General features: G+C 39.4%; 1 protein-coding gene across 1 annotated transcript in view; it reads left to right on the plus strand.

Annotated features, from left to right (window-relative positions):
• Window positions 1-26,689, plus strand: part of CHD1 (chromodomain helicase DNA binding protein 1) — an 86,897-nt gene that overhangs the window by 17,622 nt on the left and 42,586 nt on the right. Inside the window, exons 2-12 of the mRNA XM_006035445.3 lie at window positions 11,717-11,921; window positions 12,931-13,041; window positions 14,679-14,746; window positions 16,532-16,681; window positions 17,011-17,288; window positions 19,325-19,550; window positions 21,820-21,920; window positions 22,508-22,686; window positions 23,185-23,312; window positions 23,800-24,016; window positions 25,308-25,397. Of these exons, the coding sequence (XP_006035507.1) occupies window positions 11,717-11,921; window positions 12,931-13,041; window positions 14,679-14,746; window positions 16,532-16,681; window positions 17,011-17,288; window positions 19,325-19,550; window positions 21,820-21,920; window positions 22,508-22,686; window positions 23,185-23,312; window positions 23,800-24,016; window positions 25,308-25,397 (1,753 nt within the window). The remainder of the gene's footprint in view (window positions 1-11,716; window positions 11,922-12,930; window positions 13,042-14,678; window positions 14,747-16,531; window positions 16,682-17,010; window positions 17,289-19,324; window positions 19,551-21,819; window positions 21,921-22,507; window positions 22,687-23,184; window positions 23,313-23,799; window positions 24,017-25,307; window positions 25,398-26,689) is intronic.

Raw genomic sequence — 26,689 nt, forward strand, 5'->3', positions numbered from 1 at the left:
ATTGACTTTCAGTTTAAAATAGGAATCGATCAAATTATTTTTCCTACTTGGCCTCTATCACTTTTATCTATAGGCATGTTAAGTAATTAGAGATTTGACTTTTCTCTACGTTTTAAATTTTCAAAGTGTTCTTTAAAGGCAACTACATTTCAAGCTGACTAATTTGGGAATAATGCTGACTAATCATTTCTGAGTGAGATTCCCTGCCATTAGGAAAAATAAGAGAAAAAGAGAGGATTTGCAGGTCCTATAGGGCCCAAACTCGGGAAAAGTCTCAGCTGGCACTTGATCCATAAGGGTACTACAACCAGTGTTTCCTGTTCTTCAGGGGAGCAGTGGTCCTGCTACTAAAGGCAGATGGTAAATAGAAAATGGATTTGTCTTTGTTTGTTGTTTTTGTGTATACAAAGAACTGCATACCTTTTTTTTTTTTTGGACAAATTTAGATTTTTTTTTCTATCTTTTATAGCTTCTGGATCATTTTTTTGCCTAGCACTTCACACCATTGTTATCTTTGATATAACTTCACTAGGTTGTGTAAAAAAAACAAAAACACAACAACAACAACAACAAAGAACTGTTTCTTAGATGACTTGATGTGTCCAGAAGGGCAGACAAGTTCTGCCACATTTCATTGGGAAACAATTGCAAGAGTGGGTTATTATTCTACTGCATGAAAGAACCAAGGGATGTGTCCCGGGTAGTCTTACTGCAACATACAGGGAAGTTGACAGTGCCTCTAGAGTAGCTGGCCTCACTTGGGCTTCCATGAATTTGGATGCTTAAACCTGAGCTAATTCTCCAGCAAGTACACTTGAATTCCCACCATTGCTACTGTACTATTGGAAGTCTGCAACTGAAGACTTCTCAGTTAAGTAAAGCCTTGTGTAGATACCATCACAATGACAAAAGATTGAGTGAAATTATGAAAAGAGGGTGAAAGTTGAGTAACTGCAGGGGTGGCAGGGAATTTAGTTACCAGGGGCTAATAACTTTGTTTCATTCAATGATTTTGCACTGCTTTGAAGCACAAATGATTGACTGTGCCCATGCTAACCTACAAACTATTTTATTACCAGTACTGTACCACACCTATGCCTGCCCTCAATGTGGACTCTTATTTTTGCTGTCACCTCCCTGTTCCTAGCCATATATTTCTTTTATGAACTTGCATAACCTGTTGATGAATAGGTTGAATATTGAATTCTGAAGTTTTTGCTCTAATTTGTCAGATGCTTAATAATAATTCAGCATATATATATATTTTTTAATCTGGACACTGAGATGGTTAATATCTCTTGTCTGATCGAGTATGAGAACCGTGTGAGTTAGTTAATCTTTTAATAAAGACAAAAGTTTGTTAGGTCATAACTAACTGCCTTATGTCTGATTTTTTGATTCACTACTTCAGTACTTCCCAGGTTTTTATTTTCCTTTTAGCGCATATCCTTTTCTCACTGAGCACACTCTGGATAAGCAGTAATTTTAAGGATTCAGTAACTGATTGGTGGAAAATCATTTAAAAAAAATGTATGAGAGGTGAATTGTTACTAACATGGTTTTGCTCTGGTGCCTCAGGCCTGATCGACAAATCTTTCTAATGTAAATGGAAGTTGTGTTCAGTTGATAGACGTTTGCATGAGTTCACAGACAAAATGCCTGTAAGCCGATAAGACTACAGATTTGTCATTTGGGTAATGCTGCCTCCCCAAATGACATAAGCCCTCACCTGCCATAGGCTTGCTGACATAAAGTTAGTGCAGGCAAACCTTTGCATCTGTTTTTTGAGGGTGAAAACAAATGTCATCTTAGTTCTTGTTTTGTGCCGCCTTAAAAATGTTTAAGGTGGCACAACTATGGAGCAAACAGATGTCTTTACCCTTTGTTGCACCACCTGACCGGAAAATCAGTGGCACAACAAAATATAGTAATAGACCCTGCCACTTTATTGCGGTGGACATTAGGGCTGTGCAAAGCTTCAGTAGCTGATTCGATTCAGAGGAGATTTGGCCCAATTCGGGGACCAAATCTCCAAATCTGAATCAAACCGGGAGACCAGTTAAAAGCTGTGAATCAATTCGGAAAAGCTTTGGAAAAGATTTGGCTGCTTCAGAGATTTGGCCATAGACTAAACAGGCAACTGACACAGCTGGTAAGTCTGTTGCGGGTGCCGGAGGGAGGGATTGGAGCTGGGACTGGGTCAAGCTGCCCGGGGGGTGGGGGTTGTTACTCGGCAAGGGGGACGAGGGGGCATGGGATGCGGGCGCAGCAGCAGTGAGAGCAGGGGACTCTGCCCTGCTGCCGTTTGCCTAGCTGGGGTGAGGTGGGGGGCGTGGGATGTGGGCACAGCTCACTCCAGGCAGAAGGGGGCAAGCAGCAGCAGAGCAGAGCCCCCACTCCCAGCGCTGATGTGGGTGCGGTAGCTCTGGGAGCAGAGACTATGCCCTGCTGCCACCCAAAGGAAGCTGGCCCTCCACTGTGGCCACCACCCCTGACCCCAGCCTAGTCCCAGCACTTAAAAAAAAGCCCGCACTCACGGTCTGCAGCAGCCTCTGAGGGCTTATGGTAGAGCCCCCCTGTGCAGCAGGGAGCAGCAGGGAACACCCCCCCCCCCCCCCCCCCCCCGCAGCTGTCTCATCGTGTGGCTCTGCAGGGTGCTGCACACTGTCTGGGAGCTGGGGTGGCTCCACCTGCTAGCTGGAGCCTGGCAGCGCTCAGCCCCAGTGGCCCCAGCTCCCAGAAAGTGCACGGTGCCCTGCTGAGTCACGCTGCATGGGGCAGCTACCGTGCAGGTGCCAGGTGGAGGGGCCAATCCCCACTGTGCAGGGGAGAGCTGCCTCAAGCACCCAGTTGCCGCTGCTGCAGCTGGTGAGTGCAGGGCTTTTTTTTTAAAATGCTGGGACTAGGCTGGGGCCGGGGAAGGCAGCCATGGGGGCTTCTCCCGCTGCTCTCCCCAGCTGATCTGAATCACTGAATCTCTCCAAATCAGCACTGAATCTTCCAAAGCTGATTTGGCCAAAACAGTTCAGGACAGTGATCCAAATATCCGAATCGAATCACTGTCCTCCGAATCGGCCAAATCCGAATGGAATACTTCCCTATTCGCACAGACCTAGTGGACATCTGTTACCTTGTGGCACTTTCCCTGCTCAGCCAGCCCCATGGGCCTGGATGGGCAGGGAAAATGCTGCTTTCCTCACTGCCCCAGATGCACATTGTGTGCAGGGGGTAAAGTACTCCCCTACTCGGCCAGCCCTGCAGTACTGTCTTGGTAGGAAACATCCCTTCTTTCCTTGCCGTCTCAGACCCACACAATGGGGGGAACAGCTGACATTCCCTGCTGCCCCAGCCCCATGCTTGGCAGGGGAACACCCACAGGTCTGAGGCAGTGGGGAATGCCGGGTGTTTTCTCTGCCCGACTAGCAGGGCAGCAAGGAAAAGTGTGGGTCTGACTGAGTGGAGAAGCACTTTTCTCCACTGCCGCAGACGCACAGCATGGGTCTGGGGCAGCAGGGAGATCATGTCACCCCTTGTCGCATACCGTCAGGAGGCGATGTGCATTTGGCACAGTTGAGCTAATCATCTGTGCTGCAACACATCGCAGCACTGTTAAATCACTCCATTAGGCAATGTCTGTTTCAAGCCTTAGAGGCATTTAGCTGTGTTAGTCCAAAGTCAGGCAGAAGACTGGAAGACAGTTGCAGCCATAACCTGTGTCTTGTGTTGAATGTTCTGGTCACAGTTTTGAGTGCTTGTTTTCCAAGTTCAGACTAACTGAAAGATCTTTCCTTAATCGGTAATGCTTTCTTCTAGAACAGCATCTTCCTCTCCCAATCTCCCCACGATGTCATGCACCAGACCTCCTCTATGAGTAGGGTGATCATACGTCCCAGTTTGGCTGTAACAGTCTTGCATTTCAGAGGATGGTCTCAGCTGGCCAGTATAAATTAAAACAAGGATCCCTGGCATGGGATGTGGAGGCAGAGGGGTAGGAGCTATGAAGTAGGAAGCCCTAGCAGACAGGAAACTTGTCCTAAAATAGGTTAGCTTGATTAGTGGAATGATTATTAACATTAATTGTCACTTCACAGGTGATTGTTGACAACAGTGAAGTAAAGAACAATAGGTCATTAATGGCCACTGACTCCTTGCAGCCTGGGTAGGGAGGGTCTTGGATTTCAGTTGTCCCATATGGCCACTTTGTCCAGGAGAAGCTTCATATGCTGCTACGCTACAGGGCCCAAGGGTGCACGCTTTTTCTGTCTTCAGGGCTTGGTGTGTCCTAATGTTATCATATTGATTTTTGTCTTTTAAATTGCATGCTTTGTGGGTTGTTTGCTCTGCTTGTTTTCTTTCCATTCAAGCACTGCGGCACTCTTACCTCAAATCAAGTCTTTATTACTGCAGACTGAATTTCATTTTGAATGTTAAAAATTAGTCACTGACATACACCAGCATATGATCATCTGCTGTCCTTGTTTTTGTTTTGCTTTTTAAAAGCAGTAATAGCAGTGATTTGTGACCCAGCACTGCAATGCTCTTTTTAAGGCTTCCCTCAGTTCATCATTACATGACCTCTGCTAATTGCCCTTCTGCTCACCTGTTCCGTGGACATTCTTACAAATATTTTGCAAGAAATATCAGACACCAAGAGCAATGGGAATGGTTGGCTTATTCAAATTGAGCCCTGCCATGCTACATCTCCAGCACCCTTTCAGGTGCTCAGAATCTACTTCACTTATCTGGTAGTTTTTCAGGCCATAGTTAAACCTCTCCTTGCTTACTTGTTTTGTAGATTGCAAATGTATGGGAAGCCAGGTGCCCAGTATGACTATTGACATTTCAGTATCCCTACTCTGGATGCAGCATCTGAAGAAGAAAGTCCCTCTCTGCAGTTTCTGCACACCCTAGGGCTGCTACAGGATGAGCCATGGGCCCCCATACAGATGCCTCTCCCTAGCCTCCCCACTGCACCACATGCCCACTGCTGCACTGTATAGGCCCATTGCCACAGTCTCTCCCCTTCCCTTTCCCCACATTGTATCATGAGCTTGCCAGCCCCAGACTCACCCTTGGAGGAAGGAGGAGAAGCCCAGAGATTTTGCTTTTGCATCAATAATGATGAGGGGAGCAGTGGTCAGAAGAAAGCCTAGGGGCTGCAACTCATCCCATAAGCCACCTGTTGGACAGCCCAAATATATCCCCCCTTGTGATATAGTAGTGCCTGTATCGTTGTTGTCATCCAACTGGGTGAACTGCCTGAACACAGACTGGATGAGCAGAGCCAGATTTAACGAGTCTTGCCTGGTGCTACTCTTTGCTCCCCTCATCATCTCAAATCTCTCACTTATTGGCTCCACGTTGCCCAGAATTACAACGCTTTGCAGGAGGATGTCCGTGGTAGCTCTGCACAGTTCAATGACAGTAGCCTTAACTAAACACTTTCTCACCCTAAACTGATTGTTCAGAGGGCACTAATAACTGGTAGCATTAGCTCTCTCAGCATGATTACTACCTGCTTCTTGATAAAATGAGCTTGTTTCACAGTGTTGGGACAAACTCAGAACATAGCTTCAGATACATTGCCTTCTGCATTTGAAAGGTTTATAACCGCTACTGATCATCCCAGACTGGTGTTATGCTGCATGTCCACCAGTCTCTGCTAGTCTTAAAGTATGCAAATGGTGCTCTGAGGTGTTTAGATCAGTGAATGCCTTGCTAAGCCTTTGGTTGCTGGCTATATAGAAGCTTAGAAAATCTGGGTTTGAAGGGACCTCAGGAGGTCATCTATTCCAGCTCCCTGCTCAAAGCAGGACTAGCCTCCAGCTCTGCCATCTCAAGCAAGGCTTTGTCTAGCAGGGTTTTAAAAACCTCCAAGGATGGAGATTGCACAGCCTAGCTGGGTAGTCTGTTCCAATGTTTTATCTTCCTGGCGAGAGAGTTTTTCCTAATATCTAACCTAAACTTCTCTAGCTCCTTGTTCTGTCATCTGCCACAAAGGAATATAAGTGCACAGAGGAAGAATTCCAGGTTGGACTGTATGGGTCCAGCCATGTTGTAAACATTCTGAAGAGCAATTCAGCTAGATATGATACAGCACCTGTATTCTCCTTATTTATCCCCCTTGCAACAGTTGTACAGCAGTAGCCCCATTTCACACTGCTATCCTTTAAATTATACAAATACAAAAGAAGTGCTAAGCTCATTTTTTGGAATGGACTTAATCCCTCTGGAGACCTCTGACATAGTGGGGAAAGAAAATGCAAGTAGCTTTATGTAGTAATAATAAAAAAAAACAAAACAAAAAAACCCATGCCAAATAAAGGGACAATCTGACAAAGGGGCAGAGAGATATAGGCATTGCAGGAGTTTGACCCAAGCACTTACAGTTCCCTGTTGCCCTCAGGATCCCATAACATATTGTTCCTACCAGGCATCTTCCAGTTCAGTGTATTGAGCCATAAGAACCCCTGGGATGTCTCCCTGCCATGCACTTTGTCTTCGGCCAACACACAAATTCACTGCGAGTATTCATAGTAGAGTTAAAAGCACCGGGGTATGCATAAACAATTTTATGCTTTTTTCTACAAAAATGTATAGTTCAGACTCACTTACTCATCTGCGCTAACCTAACATTGGTTAGTTGTAAATGTTAACCAATCCACCTCAACTTAACTGGATCCATGCGTTCCAACCTGGAATTCTGCTGAGCACTTGGATTGCTTTTGGGCTTAGGTACTGGACCATTATGCATAGTCAGGGCTGTCCCTGGTTGAGTGAATTGGGGCAACTGCCCCATGCTTTGGTGGGGCCCTCGTGGACAGTGCCATATAAGCGCCGCCATGTGCCATCAGCTCCACACTCCAGCTGCTTGCTATCCCCCTCCTCCCCTCTCTGCACTCCAACTGCTCACCACCCACTGGTGCTGCACACCCCCAGGGGTGGCTCTGTGCATAGAATAAAAAGTAAAGTATTGTACATCATGTTCTCATACATTAACAGCTTGGTTTGAGGGAGTGGTGCTGTGTTAAGGAGTTAAACTTCTTACTTTTCCATGGAAAAGTAACCTGATTCTTAATTGACTGTGCTGTGCTTGGCTTGTACTGGTCAGACGTGATTAAAAATATCTTGCAATCTAACTATTCCAACTACACAGTTGGTCCAACAAAAGATACCATCCTAAGAAATCCTTGTTTCTTGCCTAATTCTTAATATGCTGTGGCTCAATATAAATTGACTCTGTTTTGAGTCTCTTAGGAGTGCAGATCTATTTCCTTGCCTTAATGACAGTGCACTTAATCAAAAGAGTAGCATAATTGCAGAAGTTGTTCTGTAAGAAATTCTGCTTTTTTTTCACCAAGATAACATTGAAGTTTAAGCATCTTCGAATGGCATTCCATCACCCATCACTGAGGCTTGTTCATCCCATACTTCCTCTTTTATCTCCTGAGTTCTCTCTAGGCTGACTTACCCATCTTTCCTCTTTGTTTTCATACTGAATTTCTGCCACTCACTCTTCCCTCTGACATTCTCTTTGGGATTTGCTTTGGTGTCTTCTTCCACTGTGCTTTGCCTGGCTTTGCTGCCTCCTTTGAAGGAGCATCTGTTGCTGAAGGTCAGTGAGCTTTTTCTTTTCTTTCTGCTCCCTGCTGTGCTAATACAACAGGGCACATAGAGAGGTGGAAGGAAGCAGTGTGAAGGAAGATGAGAGGTCACTCTTTGCTGCCTGCAGAAAAGATTTGAGAGTTTGTGTCTTAGTTCTCTGTCCCTGGGAGAGAGGGGTAGTTAATGGAATCCGTAATTGCACCAAAGTTTGGAATGTTCCCAGCAAAATTGGTGCCGTTCAGCATTTATCCTTCCAAAGGAAAGGGGAATTTAGATGTCAGCCATTCCTTTTCTGCTACACTACTCCAGAACAGGGAAGCTTAAAGGTTGCTCTTCCTTCTGTTTCTTTCAATCTTGGTGCTTCAGTACCTTAAGAAATAAGGTGTTAAAACTTTTTAACTAACTTCATGTTAAATACAACACTGGCATTGATATACTGTCCTAGAATCATGTAACTAATCAGGTTGGATACCAGCTATGATTATTTCAGACAGTCCTAGTCTACAGTAGGTTAATATATTTATAATGGTTATACTTATATATAATATTATTACTGAAGTGTGTGTGTGTGTGTGTGTTACAATGCAATTTTGTGCACTTGGAAATGACAGGTTCTTGATCAACGAATGGGGCAGTTTAGACACAATCTAATACGTTCTCTTTCTCCTCCTTGGCAAAAGTAGAGCAGTTCAGCAATGGCATGTTTTTTCTACATTCCCACTTAGAGACAAGGTAATTCATTAATGTCTTGTTTATTTCTCCTTACATCTTCTGCTCTGAGCCAGAGACTTAGAGGACAGACCTAGATCTTTTTTTTTTTTCTTCATGGCTCTGGTGCAGTTATTGATGCTAGCAACAGTATAAACACTAATACAGTTTATAACATTGATTATTAAGCATACTCTAATACTAAAGACCAGAATGGAAAATAGCACTGTTGGCTTTACAACATGTATTGCAGGAGTTTTTATTTGGATATTGGTACTTCTGCTACTGCCTGTAACCTGCTACATGCAACTACATAAAGATTCCTTTTTTCCCTCTTACACCTTTTTCGTCTAAAGTTATCAGTTTTTCTTAAAGATGGGAGTATCCCCATTATAGACACAAAAAGACACAAGAAAGGACAAGACCTTTAGTTTTGGTTGCCTCAAGTTTAGGATGCCCATTTATAAACACCAAAATGCTTTAAATTTGGACATTCTGAACATTCTCTGTTCCCATTGTATTAAAGTCAATTATTTACAGATAAGGTTCATTTGTATATTGTAATTTCATATTTGAAAGGCTTTCTTAGCAGTCAGGAGGACTTGAAACTTTATTTTCATTGCATAATTTGCTGCTGCTCAAACCCCACATCCTTTTATTTTGGAAAATATTTTCCTATAAATATTTGTTCACTTTCTTTTAACTTGTTAAATGAATATAGGACTGTTAAAATAATGGAATACTTGTGCTCTTATCTGTATAGACAGGCCATTAGGAATGGAATCCAGGTATCCTGATAATCCATCATTTATAGAAATCAGCAGTTCCAGATTTACAACACAAGGTGTGAAATGAGATTTAGGAAGGGATTTTGTTTTTTGGAGTGTTGGTTTATCCCATTTTATTTCTTTATAAAGCTTAAAGACTGACATTTGGGGACAGGAGTTTTTCTGTGTCTGCTTTAAATTGAAAGATAACAGGAAATACTGCCTGATCTTACCTAGTTTTGGCTGGAAAATATCTTTTTAGGCTTGGAGTTTTATTGCGCTCTCTCTCAGATCTTACTTAAAAGGAGTAGGTATTGCCAGTTGTAAAGTTGATTTTATTTAAAACAAGGAAACAAATAATGGGGGGGGGGGGGGGGAGGAAGGCAAGGCGCATGCCGGAAAAAAATAGTGGGGGGGGGGGGCAGTATGAAGCACAGTGCCATGCCCATTCTTTCTGCTTGGATAGCATGTATTGTTCCTGAATGATCTGTTCTGCATTAGGGTATTGTTTCCTGGGCCCTACAAATCAACTTGGTTAAGACAAGTCTGATAAACTGTCTACTAGCTATTTGGTTAGGAGGGGGAGCTGTTCTTGATTCTGCCCTTTTCATCTTGTTTTTGCTGTCTGTAATAGCTGTCAGTGACTACTGGGTGAAATTCAAAGTGTATATTGCTGTCTCTACATTGAATTACCTATGCTTGACCAGAAAACTAAATATGCATGTCCCATATGGTGAACTTTATGGACATTGGATATATAGCAGTGTACTCGGTCTTTTGGCTTCGCAGGCCAGATAAGTGGTGCAAGGCCAGTCCACAGGCCGAATCGGGCCTGCATTCCCAGATAGGGCCCCTGCAAGGACTCAGCTGTCCCCCTATGTGCTTGGATGGGGCTTCATGCCAACCCACCCACTGGGATCCGGCTCCGGGGCCCCATGCTACTTCCGTCTGGCCCCATGTGCTGAGATCAAGGCCCCAGGTCCTTGCACTGCTCCTGCCTTGTCGCATGTGCTGGGGTTGGAGCCCCAGGGCTTTGCATTGCCTGTGTGCTGGGATCGCATCAACCACACTGTCTCAGTGGTAATCTAGTGCAGAAGGCCATGGCGCTGGGTGCCAGACCTGGCCTGCAGTTTGTAGGTTGAGCCCCTGGTGTAGGACATTCACAATAATAAGGTAACAACTGTAGAATTTCCTCTTGAAGAGAATATGTAGATCAGAGATGTGGGACAGAAAATTTTCCCGTGCTTTATTTTTCCATGGGAAATTTTACATTTCTAAAAATTAATTGTTTCATAAAATTAATTGGTAACAATGAATGAATGCTAATATCTGTGATGACGGACATTGCCGGGTACCCTGCAGAAGAAATACTTTGGAGCAAAGACATCATTTGATGGGTAGCAGAGAATGTCTCCTCTCACATGGTGGAAGGGATACTGTAACACCTGACTGTTGTCCAGGATTGCTCTAAGGATCTTAAGTATTCTACCAACAGCAGGTGCTTGTGAACAGAACTGGAAGGCTTTCAGCTCAATCAAAACAAAAAAGAGGAATAGACTAACAACTGAATGCACCTCTAAGCTTGTTTCTATTTCTCAAAATCTCTGGTTTCTGGAGAATCAGTCAGAAGCACAATTAGTGAAGAAGATGCAATGCGATGATAAGTTGCACTCGCCCATAGACTCATTGGTAAAACCATCCTTTAGCAAAAGAGAATGTGGTTTAAGTAGTTCTGAATCAGATTTGCCTCAATCTGATTCTGAAATGGAACTAATAAGTAGTGCAAGTGATTCTACCGATAGTGACAGTGAAACTGGAGGTGCTGCAATGACCTCAGTGGAAGAGAGTTAAACTCTGTTGTAGATGAGTGGATAACCACGGCATATCATGCACAGTTCTTTGGGTGTGCTAAAATTAGTGTGCCAAGAGTTTTCAGTGCCTTTGCTTGTTTAAACGTATGGAAAAAAACAATGTAAGGGAAGTACTTGCTATTGTGTATTGTCTTTACATTTTTACAAGTATTCCAATAAAAATAATTCTTTCCACATAAAGCTTTGAATTTGTTTGAATATAACTTTTAAACCACATTAAGTGTGCTGTATTTAATTTTTTCCTAATCAAATATTTCATTTCAAATACTTGTGGTTATTGGGACATAAAATTTACATGGGGTACATTTTTAGTTTTGTTTATTAAATTTAAGTCAAATAAATATGCCAAATCAGATCATGCTCTATTTAGGGCACTGGAAGATTTTCCAATTCAAAATTCTCCAGAAAACCCACATCTCTGACATAGATGCTTCTCACTTGGATCTGGCTACCCTTAGGAAGACAAGCAAGACATTCTAGTTTGCCTATGCTTTGAATAAATGTAGAGCCCTGGGCATGTAATTGACTGTTAAAGCTTTAGGTTATTGGGAAATATACTATATGTATTCTTGTTTTGATATGTTGTTAATTGATTCAACCTGTACGGTGTTATTGGCTACTGCAACGTTAGGAGCTCTACAAAGTGAGTTAAGAGTGTGCTATCTGTATGTGCTTCACAAGTTGAGCTAAATTATTTCTCTTATCACTGTGAGTTAAGCCAGTAATTAAAACAAAGCATAATAATCTTTTAACTTCTAATTGCAGCCAATCAGATGACGATTCTGGGTCAGCGTCAGGTTCTGGATCTGGTTCAAGCTCTGGAAGCAGCAGTGATGGAAGTAGCAGCCAGTCAGGTAGCAGTGACTCCGACTCTGGTTCAGAGTCAGGAAGTCAGTCGGAATCGGAGTCTGATGCATCTAAGGAGAAGAAACAAGTTCAGGCTAAACCACCTAAAGTTGATGGAGCTGAGGTAAAATTTATGAATGCCCTTCCATGGAAGATGAGCTTCCATGAGTAGTTGTTTCCTACAGCTTTTTTTATAGTTTCATATAGCTATTACATGGAATAGAATGGGAAGTCTTATTACATTTTTACGATCTGACTTGGATTGTTTAGTAAAATAAGCACGTGGTAGGACTATCACAGCAAATCTTAAGGTCAAGATTTTCAGTAAATGGATACTTGAAGTTTTTTTCCCAAATCCTTTTGTAGGTTCCTAAATAAATTGCTTAATCAGAAGTTCTGAGTACTCAAACAAGATCAGTTGATTGGGCACCTGGAGTCCTAAATCCTTCCTAAATTTTACTTTTGAAAACCTTGGCCTCATGCCTTAGCTTGCAGATATCTGATAAATTGTTGAGTGGATAACTACAAATTTATATGTAGTAGTCTTTTCATGAAGGAAAAAATCTGCTAAACTGTGAGAAAAATATCTAAATGACTTACTAAACTCACTAGAATGGGTTTTTAAGCCAAAACTATCTGAACTTCACTGTAATGCTTTTCTGTACATGGTGCATAAGTTTGTGAAATGTTTTCATTTCCTATTGGAGGAATGTATTATAGAAATTTAAAGTAATATTAATTAACACAAGATTCAAAGACTGCTTAAGACTCACCCTTTCATTTAACAAAATTATTTAAAGATTGCATCAACCACACTGTCTCAGTACTATTAACTGAATTATAATGCATTTAAAATGTTTTACCATGAAACAGGATATTTAGTGTATTTTTGGTCTAGTTTTTATTTAAATGAGTACAGTTTTGCAAAACTCCTAATACATTTAAAAAGTGATGTTAGATAAAATTGCATGTTATTTGCTGTAAAATTAATGAAAATGGCACCAATTTTATTTTCAAGTTGAGAATAACTGAAGTGCAACTTCCCATATTAAGAAATCTAACTTTTGTATAAAATCATTTTAAAGTTTCTATACAATTGAGTGCATTAATTTTGTATTTGATTTCTGATTCAGTTTTGGAAATCGAATCCAAGTATTCTAACTGTTCAGAGATCAGCAATGCTCAGAAAGCAGCAGCAGCAACAGCAGCAAAAAGCAGCTTCATCAGACAGTGGTTCAGAAGAGGTAAATACCTTGTTGTAAATGTTATAAATGTAAACACTCAGGTTTTGCTGCCTGGAATGTGAAATAGAAATTTATGCAGAGCCAAATTCTCTTGGAATATGTCAGTACAAGAATTTTTAATGCATGTCTGAGGCTCTTATAGAGAAACATACTAATATTTTAAATTACATATATTCAGGTAAGTGGTGAAATTGTACAAAGCAGTGTGTCTATATTATTTTTAATTATATTCCCAAATCCACGGACAAAGCAGAAGGTCACACATTACTGTTTTTATCAGTTTTCTAAATTGCATTTCAAGGCTTATAATGATATTAAAATATTTTCCTAATTAATTTTCCATATAATGAATTGTGTTAGTTTCAAAAAGGATGTTATGCAGAGACAAGTGGGAGGAGGGATCTGCTTCACCAAAACTTTAAGGTACAGTCTATACCAGGGGTTCTCAATCACGGGACCGCAGGTCAGCTGCCAGACCGGAAGTGGCTGCAGATCGGCAAACCACAGCCCCCCATAGCCGGGCTGAGAGTCTGTGTCTCCTTCCACAGGGCCCATGGCAACACAGGGTTTGGGCTGCCTGCTGCCCCCTGCCCTTGCCTGGGGGGTTGGGGTAGCCTTACCTGCCTTCTGGCTGGAAATTCCAGCTGTGGTCAGCTGTGACTGCTGGGCCGTGGCATAAAAACTTTGCAAATCCCTGGTCTATACTTTAAAAAAAAAAAAAAAAAAATCCATAACCTAAAGTATTCATCTTTTCAGTGAATCATTTAAATCTCTGATTTATTTTAAACACTTTAGAATACAAAATATAATTTTTTTAACATTCATAATATAAAATATTAACATATGGTTAAAGACGGCACTGTTCAAGATAACATGGTGAAAATTACCTGTAAAACAAAAATTCTATGGGCATCTGACCACACTTTTAAGGTATAGATAAACACTGATCAGAAATACAGTCTTAACGGTTTTTCTTTTTGTTCTCCCATTGTTTCTATGTGATGTAGGTGGTTCATTTTTTAAGTTTGTTCAGTGTTATTTCAGCTATTTAACTAAAAGCTGCAGTGCATACGTAACTTTAACTTAACTGGTGATAAGTATTTCTCTCTAGATGCCAGTTTTGAAGATGAATTTTCTCTAGTTTTCTCACTGCCTGAATATGAATAATAGTAAGAAAGTCTTGAGAGACAACAGTTCATTCATTTTTTAAAGTACCGTTTACACTGCACTTAAATTTAATTTTTGAAGCTGTTGTAGTCCATAAATGCAAGAAATGGGAAGGATACAAAACTGACAGGGATTGTCCTTAAAAAAGGAGACAATTCTCAGGTTTCTGGTACAAGTTTATCTTGATTTGATCATTATAAAAGTAGTTAAAACGGTTATTCTTTAAGACTAAAGTTTTTATAGTGTCTTCCAGTGTTCTGATGTGCATGAATAGAAATCTGGGATGGTTTAAATAGTACTAATAGTACAGGGTTGTATTCAACATATGGGTGTGTAATGAAATTGGTTGGTATCAGATGGGAAGAATAAACTTTGCTAAATAAGGAATAGAAGCCAGATTGCTAACAGTTTTATTGCTTTTATAATACTATATTATAATGAATCCTGTATATTCTTTGTTTTTTTGGCAGGGTTCATCTAGTAGTGACGACTCTGTGGATGACTCAACCAGCGAAACCAAGAGGAAAAAACATAAAGAGTAGGATATTCTCATAAAAACAAGAATACTATATCAAAATGTCCTTATTCTTCTATATGTTAGTATTTATACATACAGCATTTCTCCACGCAACAAAATAATTCAGTTCTGCTTTGAATTCAGGTTACTGTTTGCACCTTAGGCTTGATTTTAAAAAAATATACTTTTTAGTGTTCAGTAGCATGTTGGGATATTTTCCTTATAGATCATCCCACCAACGTATGGGTCAAGTTGAATCTTAATATGTAAAATGCAACATAAAAATCTCCTGAATAGAATACTCTTATGAATACAGGAAGTTACTGATTATGATCCTAATTTAAGAATTTGAGGTCCTCTTGTCCTATAAATTTGTAATAGTATAGGAACCCAAGAACTGTTGATATAGCTAATATTGAAATAAGACCAATCATTAACATTTTATTTTATAAGTATTTTAACAATAATGTCTGTTTTAACCAAGTATATTTGACTGGATATAACTGCATGCCCCCACTTAAGAGTTTGTCAAAATCTAAATCACAAAGGCCTGTGTAGTACCAGAGCATTAGAAGTACATGCATGCTCTGAACAAGTATCCATTTACTTAAACTTGGAACCTTGATATTATGAACATATTTTTCTTCTTGTTTTTAGAAAAGAAGAAATGAAGGAAAATACTTATGATACTATTCTACTAGATTTCTTAGATGAAATTTAATGAATGGACATATAATGGTGTCTTTCAGAACTTGGGTGTTTTTCCAAGTTTTCAGATGAAGGCCAAATGCTATATTAATATCATAACACAGTGGATGGCAGAGGAAACATAGTCAGTGAGAAATACATAGTTTATCCAGAATCCATGTTGGTTTTTTAGATCATTTGAATCTGGGAAAAGTCATGTAAACATTTGCAGCCTTATAGATGTAAATATATACTAGTCATGCTCTACCTTTTTAGAATCAGGGCACAGCCCCATAACTCATTTTTTAATTTGGCAGCACCCTGGTTGAGCACCGTTTGTGTACTGTTTCAGCTTACTAAGTATCTCCTTATTCAATAAGGACTTTACCAGACTCTTCTTATTTTCCTTTTCCTACAACAGCACAAGCGAACAGCAATGCAATTGTTATGTCCTATCCATACTTAAAGAAACCCCCCCAAAAAACAAGAACTACCCACCCCTTCCAGACAAGTTTGCTTCCCCTCCTATCCCCTTCTGCTTATACAAGAAATTCTCAGATAGTTGCAATGGAATTCTGATTTTATACTACATTAACTGAGATAGGAATGAGGCCTGCCACAGATGCTTCCCAAGCTGATTATGCAGGACAGGTACACTGCAGTTCCACCTGGCTGCCCCCACAGTGTTGGTGCCCATGCTGTGTCGTCCCTTTCATGGTGCCCTGCTTGAGAACCACTTGTAAAGTATAATATCTCACTGCCAATATATCACTGTTGTTATGAATGCCAACATTAACTTTAGATAGCTATTATTATCAAACTAATTTCTTAAAATTGAAATATGTATGGAAGTCAGAATTTATCTTACTGGAAAATCAGGAATGTATATTTCTCTTTATTAGGTAGCCTCCACTGGAATCAGTGAGAGTTTCCTGATGAATTTGTATTTTCTGTTTCTAGAATTTTGCTGCCTTAATAATTGTTTTTATCAGCAAGATTATTCTTGTATCAGGCATCTGTGTGCATTTGTGAAAAGTTCAAATATGCAACACATACACACACTTTGTAATTTTTAATATTAGATTTTTTTAAAACTTTCCTTCCTTTTAATTCATCCAGTGAAGACTGGCAAATGTCTGGATCAGGATCAGTCTCTGGGACTGGTTCAGATTCTGAATCAAGGGAAGATAGAGAAAAAAGCAGCTGTGAAGAGAGTGAATCTGACTATGAGCCAAAAAATAAAGTCAAAAGCAGGAAACCTCCCAGCAGGTAATAATTTTGAAATTTTAACTACTATATATACAATAAGATTTATTATGAGTAATGTTGTTATTTTTAATGTTCTCTTTCTCTCAGCTTAAAAGCCAGATGGTACAATTTATTAGCAGGTTTTAGCGTCCCAAAAATGGCAGTATGTTTTCTAAAGTTACTTAAAAAGTTATGAAAATTGTTCATAATAAATATTTGTTTACATGAATAAACATTTCAGGACAGTTAGACAGTCATTATGAAATATTACTGCTTTGAAAGAAATGGCAGAAGATTTGCAGTTATCTATATTAAAAATAACTTTTTCTTCTCTTCTTGTTCTCTTTAAGAATTAAGCCAAAAAGTGGTAAAAAGAGTGTAGGACAGAAAAAGAGGCAGCTTGATTCATCTGATGATGATGACGATGATGATGATGAGGAGGATGATTATGATAAACGAGGATCTCGTCGCCAGGCAACAGTCAACATTAGTTACAAAGAAGCTGAAGAAGCAAAGACAGATTCAGATGATTTGCTGGAAGTCTGTGGAGAGGATGTTCCACAACCTGAAGAAGATGAATTTGAAACTATAGAAAAGTTTATGGATAGTCGCACTGGACGAAAAGGAGGTATTTATGCCCTAAATACTTAAAATGCTATAATAAATCATATAGTAGTTTTTACAAATTCACTGAGTTTTCTGGTATTATAAAATACTGCTTATGAAGAACAATATTGAGCTTTAAAAAACTAGTCAATAGAGTAAATCTTTAAAAATGTTTCATTCACCTTTGAATTGAATACAGTTTTAGATTAGCAGTGTAAATCATCCAGTTCTCTGAGTACACATCACGAAGATGTATTTAGTTTCTGGTCTTCTAAGCTTTTGAATGAATTGTCTTCTGAGCTTTTGAATGAATTGTTTCTAGCCTCATATACACAAAGATACTATTCTAAATCAGAAGTCAAAGTAAACCAGTGTCACTTCTCTTTCTCAATCTACTAGTTTTGTTGGATGTTAGCTATAAAGCAGCAACTCTCAATCAGGGTGCTGCAAGATCCTTTCAAGATGCACAATGTTAGCACTATAGATTGTACAAATTGATTTGGAAGATAAACTCAGAAATTTCAAATAGGAATTCACAGCATTAAAAACGTTGTGATCTTTCTCTTTCTTTGTAACAGAAAAATTACTCTCTGTCTATAGGCAAAAAGAGTGAAAACTCAGGGCTGGCATTTTCCAGGGGGGTGCCTTGAGTCTAAAAAGGTTGAAAACTACTGCTCTACCATTTAAAGATATCAGTATTAACTATTTAAATGCTGATTGTTTTGGGGGATAAAATGGAGAAGGATGTGGGAATGAAGCCTACAGAATCTTGGAATTAAGAGTGGCTTTAGGGAAGGAAACAGGCCTTGTCTTTTCTAAAAAGAAATCTTTTTTTTTTTTTTTCCTTTTTTGTTTCAGTCTACGATATCTGGTCAAAATACATGCTAGACTTGCCCTAAGGTTTACCTCAAACTGCAGATATGTTGAAACTCAGCTTGCTTAGTGTGTAATAGGGTTTTAATATGTTTTTACTTAAACATGCCAATGTTTCTACACTTCCTAGATATAGCCAAGACGTAAGAAAGGGAAAATGGGAGGGGAAAGAATGAGTGAGGAAGAGAGACAAGGGATAGGAAGAATGGTAGTCCTTAAAGAATTGGAAGCCTATTTTCTCACTGGCTGACACTGAATATGCTAGTAAGGATCTAGATAAATTTGCTGTTTGAATTTTTAATATGTTCTTACTAGGAGGAATGTTTGTTATGTTGGGATTTTTATCCCAGTAATTTCTGGCCACATTGACACTATGTCATAAAGTGACCCAGTGAATGATGTACAAGGCGATTCACTTTGCTTAAAACAATTCTAGTTTGGTGATTGTGTGCTTTTGAACTTGCTTTTGTATATGGATGCACAGTGGATCGCAGATATCTTACAGCTGACCAGTCAGAATGTAAAATTTCTGTAGACATCTGTAGATGTAACATTTATTGTGTGATTTTCATGGCAATTTGCCACACAGGCAAGGGATTTTTGGAGCCTTAAAATGCCAGACTAGCCTCAAAGATATTCCATGTTGGCTAGTTTGTATTATTCTAATTTCCACATGTGGCATGCGTGTCCAAAGGGCAGTGGGTACAGCATGTTTGGGTTTTTTTAAGGTCCAAGGGCACCCCTTGCTTCCATGTTTTGTTAACAGATGCCCCAAGAAAACTATACCTTTGAGAAGGATGGGCACTTACCTAAGATGTATATAGTGGCAGGTTTACCAGTTATACTTTTCTCTTTCTCATCAGCATATTTTAGATATTCCTAAATTGCCCATCTGTCTTCTCTTTTACATATTAGCCACCTTCCACTCCTCCTTATTTCATCCTTATTCTATTTACAGGCAGCAGTTTTATTGGATAAATTGCTTGTTACTAAATCTTTTTTAAGATATTTGTTCAACTGCTATATCCTTCTATAAAATAATTATTCTGATTATGTGATCTAAAGAATGTAGAAGTCGTTGGTTGCATGTTAATAAATGTTTATATTATAAAAGCTTTTGCAGTTAAGTTGTATTATAACATTGTTGAATACTGTGCTGAGGTATATTCTGTGATTTCCTTTTAGCAACTGGTGCTGCAACTACCATCTATGCAGTTGAGGCAGATGGTGATCCAAATACAGGATTTGACAAATCAAAGGAGCCAGGGGAAATTCAATATCTGATTAAATGGAAAGGCTGGTCCCATATACATAACACGTGGGAGACAGAAGAAACTTTAAAACAACAGAATGTGAAAGGAATGAAGAAACTGGACAACTATAAGAAAAAAGATTTAGAAACAAAACGATGGTGAATATTGTCTATAAATCTCTTTCATAATACAGATATTTATTATAGCATGTGTGCTTACATACTGTCTTCTCTCTGTGAAAGCATAATTCTAAAGTAATCACAGTTTGTGCTAGAGGGTGATCTCTTTTATTAGATCAACTAGATTTTTGCAAAAAAAATCTTTAATTGCAAGCTTTTGGGCACCAGCACCCTTCTTCAGGCATAGGAGAAAAGAACTTTTACAATCTTTTCTTCTATGCCTGAAGAAGGGTGCTCGTGCCTGAAAGCTGCAATTGAAGATTTATTATTATTTGTATTTATTTATTTATTTTTGCAAAAATCTAATTGGTCTAATAAAAGAGCACCTCTACCACGAGTTCTGATTCCTTCTGCTACAACCTCGATACTGAATTCTAAAGCAGCGGTTCCCAGTCTGTGGTATGGGTACCACCAGTGGTATGCAGACAACCTGTCAGTAGTATGCGTTAACAGATTTATTATAATTACTTTATGTCAAAAATTTGCTGGTGGTACTTAAGGTTTTAAATTGGTGGTGTGCAATCTGTCAGAGTTTGGGAACTGCTGTTCTAAAGTATATCCTCTTGTTATGTGTTATAAAGTTTTTTACCACTGAACTTATTCCCATTGAGCAACTGGGAACATTTGGCATTTTTAAAGGTCAGACTCTATAATAAATGGTTATGTCTGCTTAGATACTATATTTTTCTTGAAGACTTTTAATGTGCGTAATATAAATACTTAATTTACAAGACCAAAGAATATAAATAGTAGCCATAATTTACTACTTTGATGCTCATTTCTCTCTTCACAGTGATTCTTACATTTTTTTCTGAGAGGTTTATCCAATTCCAGTTCACTTCATTAGGCTTTCCAGTCCTGCTGTCTCGTCACATAATGATGTGCTGCTAGGCATTCTGAACCAAAAGCTAGAGGAAATCTATACCTTCTCTTGTCCCTTTTATGACATTTACTTCGAATGAAGCATTCAAAATTATCCTTGATAGCAATATTGAACTGGGGGACCCATTTCATTTGTCTTTAGGAATAATTGGGATAAATATTTCCTTAATTTGTACCCTCTTCAAATGTTACCTTCTCTGAAGCAAATGTCCTGCAAAACAGTGTACTTCCATTGTTGGGTATGTACATTCTGTAGTACAGTAGTTCTACATGAACTGTATTTGCCAGGTGTAGGTGCCACAAGTAGTCTGTTGCCATTTTCTCTCAACTGCTAGGGAGGATGGATCTAGACTAGAAAGGATATACCATATTTTCTTGTGTGTAAGTTACCTCTTCTCCCCCCTCCCCCCAATCAGCTAGGGGAAATTGGGGTGTACATGGGTCTGGACATTTGGTGGCAGGGTCATGGGTATGGACCAGTAGTAGCATTAATTGCCATGGCTCCCAAACCCATGGTAGTTATTGCTGTCACCACTCGAACCCCATACTGCTACTGCTTCCAGATGTCCAGACCTATGGGGAGCCCCCATCCCCAACAGCACAGTGTATCAGGCTGATAGACCCTGTGCACTGGCTCCAGGACCATCTGCTGGCTTCAGGGCTGTGCGCTGGGTTGGACCCAGCATACAGCTCTGGATCCAGCATGTAGGGTTGAAACTGCTGAATGGACCCCAGCATCACTGCAGCTGGGTCAGGCCCCACTACACAGCCCCCTGCCCTGCCATGGCTGGATTGGGTTGGTCTACAGCAGGGGCGGGCAAAATGTGGCCTGTGGGCCATTCTATCCAGCCCGTGGGACACCTAAAAAATTTAGAAAATTTAATATTTATCTGCCCCTGGCTGCCTGTCATGTGGCCCTCAAGGGCTTGTCAAAACTCAATAAGCGGCTCTCCACCCGAAATAAATGCCCACCCCTGGTCTACAGGTTCAGGGCCAGCATCCAGCCCCTGGTTCCCAAGCACCCAGTACATAGCCCCTAGGTCCTAAACCTCCAGCCCTGACACCAAACCGTGCAGATTTCAGGTACTTAGCCATACTCCTAAGTAAGATGTTTCTTCCTTCTTGAAGCCCTTCCAAAAATTGGTGCATGTTATAATCAGGGGCCTCTTATATATGAGAAATACAGTATTTGTAACAGTACCCCCCTCTTCCCCCCTCCAGTCTCACCCTGCAGTCATTTCTTTCTTTAAAAAAGTTTTCCAAAAATATTCCTGTTACACTTATATTGAAGGCTTTAGTACTATTAAATTGTTATAGTTTTAGAACTAAACAATGCAGTGAATATTGTATATAATTTCCATTCCAGGCTGAAAAATGCTTCTCCAGAAGATGTGGAATATTATAACTGTCAGCAAGAACTTACAGATGATCTGCATAAACAGTATCAAATAGTTGAAAGAATAATTGGTATGTGATAAATTGAAGAATGGTAATAATGCTGAAGATAATATGATAATACTATAATTATAATAAGTATAGTAATATTAATTATAATATAATTGATTTTGTATTTTATTTATAATAAGTGCATTGGAGACATGATCTGTTTTGCTCTCAAACTAAAATAATTAGGTTAATTAAGATGGAGATTAGCCATAGGTTCCTCAGTTCTGAAGTCACGTTATTTATTCTGTCATAAAACTGAAAGAAGTGTGTAGTTAAAATAAAGACTGTGGGTATTTTTATATGTGAAAGCTCTCGGTGCTGCGATGCTTGCAGTTGTATAAATGGCAAAATGTGCATCAGTGCGGAGAAAATGGCAGTGGTGCACTTCGGTGCTTTAGTTCAAAAGTGCACTGCCGCCATTTTCTCCATGCTGACATGCGTTTCGCCACTTATACAACTGCAAGCAGTGCGTCATGGTGCACGTCAGCTCCCACTGGAGCAGAGTCATTTAATCGAGTCTTTCCCGAAGCAGAGAATCTCCAGCTTGTCTGAGAACTAAAAGATATGTGTATAAATGCTCTATTAACCATTTTGATTGTGTTCTACAGCTCATTCAAATCAGAAGTCAGCAGCAGGTTATCCAGATTATTACTGCAAATGGCAGGGTCTCCCATATTCTGAATGTAGCTGGGAAGATGGTGCTCTCATTGCCAAAAAATTTCAGGCACGTATTGATGAGTATTTTAGCAGAAATCAATCCAAGACCACTCCTTTTAAGGACTGCAAAGTGAGTACAAATTTATGGTATTTTTGTAGATTTTGGGTGATTGAGAAATTAAATTATAAAGGATTATGTGGTTCCAGGAGGTAGGGATGGGATATTACATCTTTTCACTCGCAGGCACAATCATTTAGGATTATTCAAGCTAGTACTCACAGTTGATATATGCAATATGAGTCAAGAGCATCATTAGTTTTTAGCAGACAAATGTTCTCATAAATAATTATTTAGACAAATAAATAGAGTTATATTTATTAAACATTTAAAACATAATCGATATTAACGTTATTTCTTTTCATCCTTCTCCTTGAACTTAAATCCAATATCCTAACTAATTTTGAGATGGATCTTTGAGCGGGATTATTTGCTGTGCCATCCACTCTAGTTGTAGTAGATTAGACTCATTGTCTTGAGAGTTCTTCCTTTTCTGTATTTCTTTAAAAGTCATATTGAATACCTTAAACCATTCAGTAATAGGAATAATATCCAATTTCCCTTTCATAGGTATTAAAACAGAGACCAAGGTTTGTTGCACTGAAAAAGCAGCCATCGTATATTGGAGGGCATGAGGGCTTAGAGTTGAGAGACTATCAGTTAAATGGACTGAACTGGCTTGCTCACTCTTGGTGCAAGTAAGTATAATCTGAAATAAATGTTATTACACATAAATGGCAGACATCCATAAAACCCAATCAAATAACTTAGTTGTTGGAACACTAAAACATAACATAGACATCTCAGGGGAATTGTTTTCACATGTAAATTATATTCAAGTTTATTGTAGTCTGTCATGTGATAATGGCATGTAGGCTTTCCAGAGCTTTTCTTTCAGTTCTGAAATCCAGAATCCAAACCTCATGTACTGGTGTATATCTTTAAAATTAATGCATGAAAACTATTTAAAGCTTAAAAGACACTATCTCATATTTTATTTCTGCCAATACTGTTTAAAGATATAATCACCAAAAACTGGGCTTGCTACATTTCTTTTAGAAGTGGTGTATTTACAAAGTCTTTCTGTAAATCTTGAACAAAAACGATTAAAGAATCTGCTTCTTTTTTTTCCTTCCAGGTGATTAGGAATGTGATGACAACCAATTCTATTTTTTCCATTTGCAGGGGGAACAGTTGTATTCTTGCAGATGAAATGGGCCTAGGTAAAACAATACAGACGATCTCCTTTCTGAACTGCCTGTTCCATGAACATCAGTTGTATGGTCCTTTCTTGCTGGTAGTGCCACTTTCCACTTTGACATCTTGGCAAAGAGAAATTCAGATATGGGCTTCTCAAATGAATGCTGTGGTTTATTTAGGTGATATAACTAGCAGAAATATGGTAAGAATTTCTTTACATTATTGAAAAGCCTAATACTAAATTATGTTTATCTTAAACATTTGTCTAATATTAACTCATGTGTTTTAGAAGTAAGCAACTACTCATTTGAACTACTCATCGTATGAGATATGCAAATATGAAATTTTGTTGGGCTACTACAAATCTTTGTATACATTTTTTAATTTCCTTCCTGGGCTCTTCTTACTACAGTCAAGGAGTTTGTTCAAAGTATCATACAGATACATGCTAAACCTTGATTTGAAATTTGTCTGGAAAAACAGTTCAAACTGATATGCTGATGTCTATTTGAGCTATTAAGGGCACAAGAAACAGTAGCTTGGAAAAGTGTAATTTGTCCAATTCACTTGAAGAGGTTTTTAAATCTGTGCTTTAATGATGAGCCATGACTGTTCTAAATGTCATCATAGTTGACTGTTTTACTTCTGATCAATGCATTTACATAAACTTTGGTGTAAGTGGATTCTAAGCATTGTTAAGTTTTTTGTTTGAGGCCAAGTTTGAAATAGGAGACAGTGCAGTATTCTTAGATGTTAACAAACAAACTTTTCATCTTGTTAATTTCTTCCTCTTGAAGAAGTTTTGAAATATTCTGTGTGTAATCACTGACCAAAAAAACTCTTCTTAATTTTTCTCATTTGCATTTAAGGAAGCTTTACCTAGTTCCTGTTTTACTCAACTAACAAATATATGTATAGGAATCATATTAATGAGGCATGGGGAAGCTGTTTTGGGGCAGGGGGTTCTTTTTTTTCTCCCTTTTTGTATTGGAAACATGGATCTTTATTGGTTTGAGAAAAAAGTTCTTAAATTGTGGTTAGTAAATATTCATATTTATCCTAGACTGTAATGACATGAAAGCATTATTATTTCTCTTATTACTCTTATTTTGAAATAAACTGCTAATGTACAAAAAACTACAATTCAAAGTGGAAAATAGATGAACATCTTCTTTCTCACCTCTCAAATGTTGTTTTATGTCAGAGAAGCATGTCTTCTCTTACTAGAGTGGTCAGGTGGACTTCTTGATTCTCTTTTAGCACTTTGATATTTATTCATACCTAAAAATGTTACATGTGACTATTTATTATGTACCTGACTTTGCATCTTAATCCAGTTCCTTCCTGCTAGTAAAGCTCTTTGCTGTTATGTTCTTTTCAGGAATTAGATTACTGTTTGTTGTTCAACATTTACATTGCTCTAGCAATGGAAGTTAATGCTATTCCTATGTGCTAGCTTAAATTTGTCACAAATTTTCAACTTTCCTTTGTAGATAAGAACTCATGAATGGATGCATCTGCAGACCAAACGGTTAAAATTTAATATCCTTTTGACAACTTATGAGATTCTGCTAAAGGATAAGGTGAGTCTTAATAGAAAATAGCTATTTAGTAAACAGAGATTGCAACATCTACTTTACTATGCCATGGGGTTGCATTTTTCTCTACATTTATTTTAAAAATTGCTTGAATGCATATGCAAGCCTTGTTTCATAAATGACGGTTATATAAAAATGTTGGGGCGGGGGGTAATTATTTTTTTAGAGCCTCGCAAACATTTGTTTCTTTGTCGTTACTGAGACAACTAATAGCTATAGTATTCTTTCAGTCCTGGTGGTGAACAACAACACCACAGAACAGCATCAGAGAATCATGAAAAAACTAAGGGATAGTGTCCTGAAATTATAGTTTCTTGTCTTTTTATAGTGGTGGTGGAGATTGATGACTTTCAGTAATCAACATGTTTTCTGACCTGCTGAGTTTGGATTCTTTTTGTTGGGATTGCTTGGGGAATTCTTTGTTGTTCATATTGACTTTAGCAGAATCCAAAATGACTTTGAATTTAAGATGTCCTCCTAGTAATTAGATTCTGTACAGGGAAAATTTATAAATTTGTACTAATTTTTCTTGTACAGAATATAATTACAGGGGGGGGGGGGCGAGTCATCTTAAATTCTTCCCCTACCACTGCTGTTGTGGTAAAAGCAATGGCAGGGGGGCAAGGGGCCAGACTCCATGTCCCCTTACCCTCACTGTCTTCCCTCCTGCTGCCTGTCCTACCTACCACTTACATTCCGCTCACCTTGCCCCCTTCAATCTTTTGGTCCCACCTCCTGCTGCCAGTCCACAGTACTTGACCCCTCCCTCCCATGCCTGAGCCTGACACCCTGCAGCCTTCCCACCCCCTGCCGCCTGCTCCCCATGCCACCTGCACTCCCACTGCCACGTTTCCCCCCCACACTTACCTTCTGTGGCAGCTTCACTCTGCTGCTGGGGCGGTCAGTGGCTGTGGCCCTGGTTCTGACCCCATCCTGGCCAGGTAGAAGCAGTGGCAGCAGCTCCAGGCATGTCCAGGTCAAGGCTGGAGTGGGAGAAGAAGGTAAGTAGGAGAGGCAGTCTATGCTGCCTCTCCCATGTAACCCTCAAGCTGCACACGGTAGATCTCCCCCATGTGCTCCCTGCCCCCACCACACAGTCTCCCCATACATTCCCCACACTGTGAGCCCCCCCTTGCCCTGCCACATGAACCCCCTCAACCCAGAGCAAGTACTCAAATCTAAGATGGCTTCCCCCCATGTTGATGGTGGGAGGACGGGGAGAAATAAGTCATCTTGGATTCAAGTAAATACAGTACAGTTTTTTCTCCAGGGCTTAA

The sequence above is a fragment of the Alligator sinensis genome, unplaced genomic scaffold (assembly GCF_000455745.1).
Source record: "Alligator sinensis unplaced genomic scaffold, ASM45574v1 scaffold1067_1, whole genome shotgun sequence".
Classification (NCBI taxonomy): domain Eukaryota; kingdom Metazoa; phylum Chordata; order Crocodylia; family Alligatoridae; genus Alligator; species Alligator sinensis.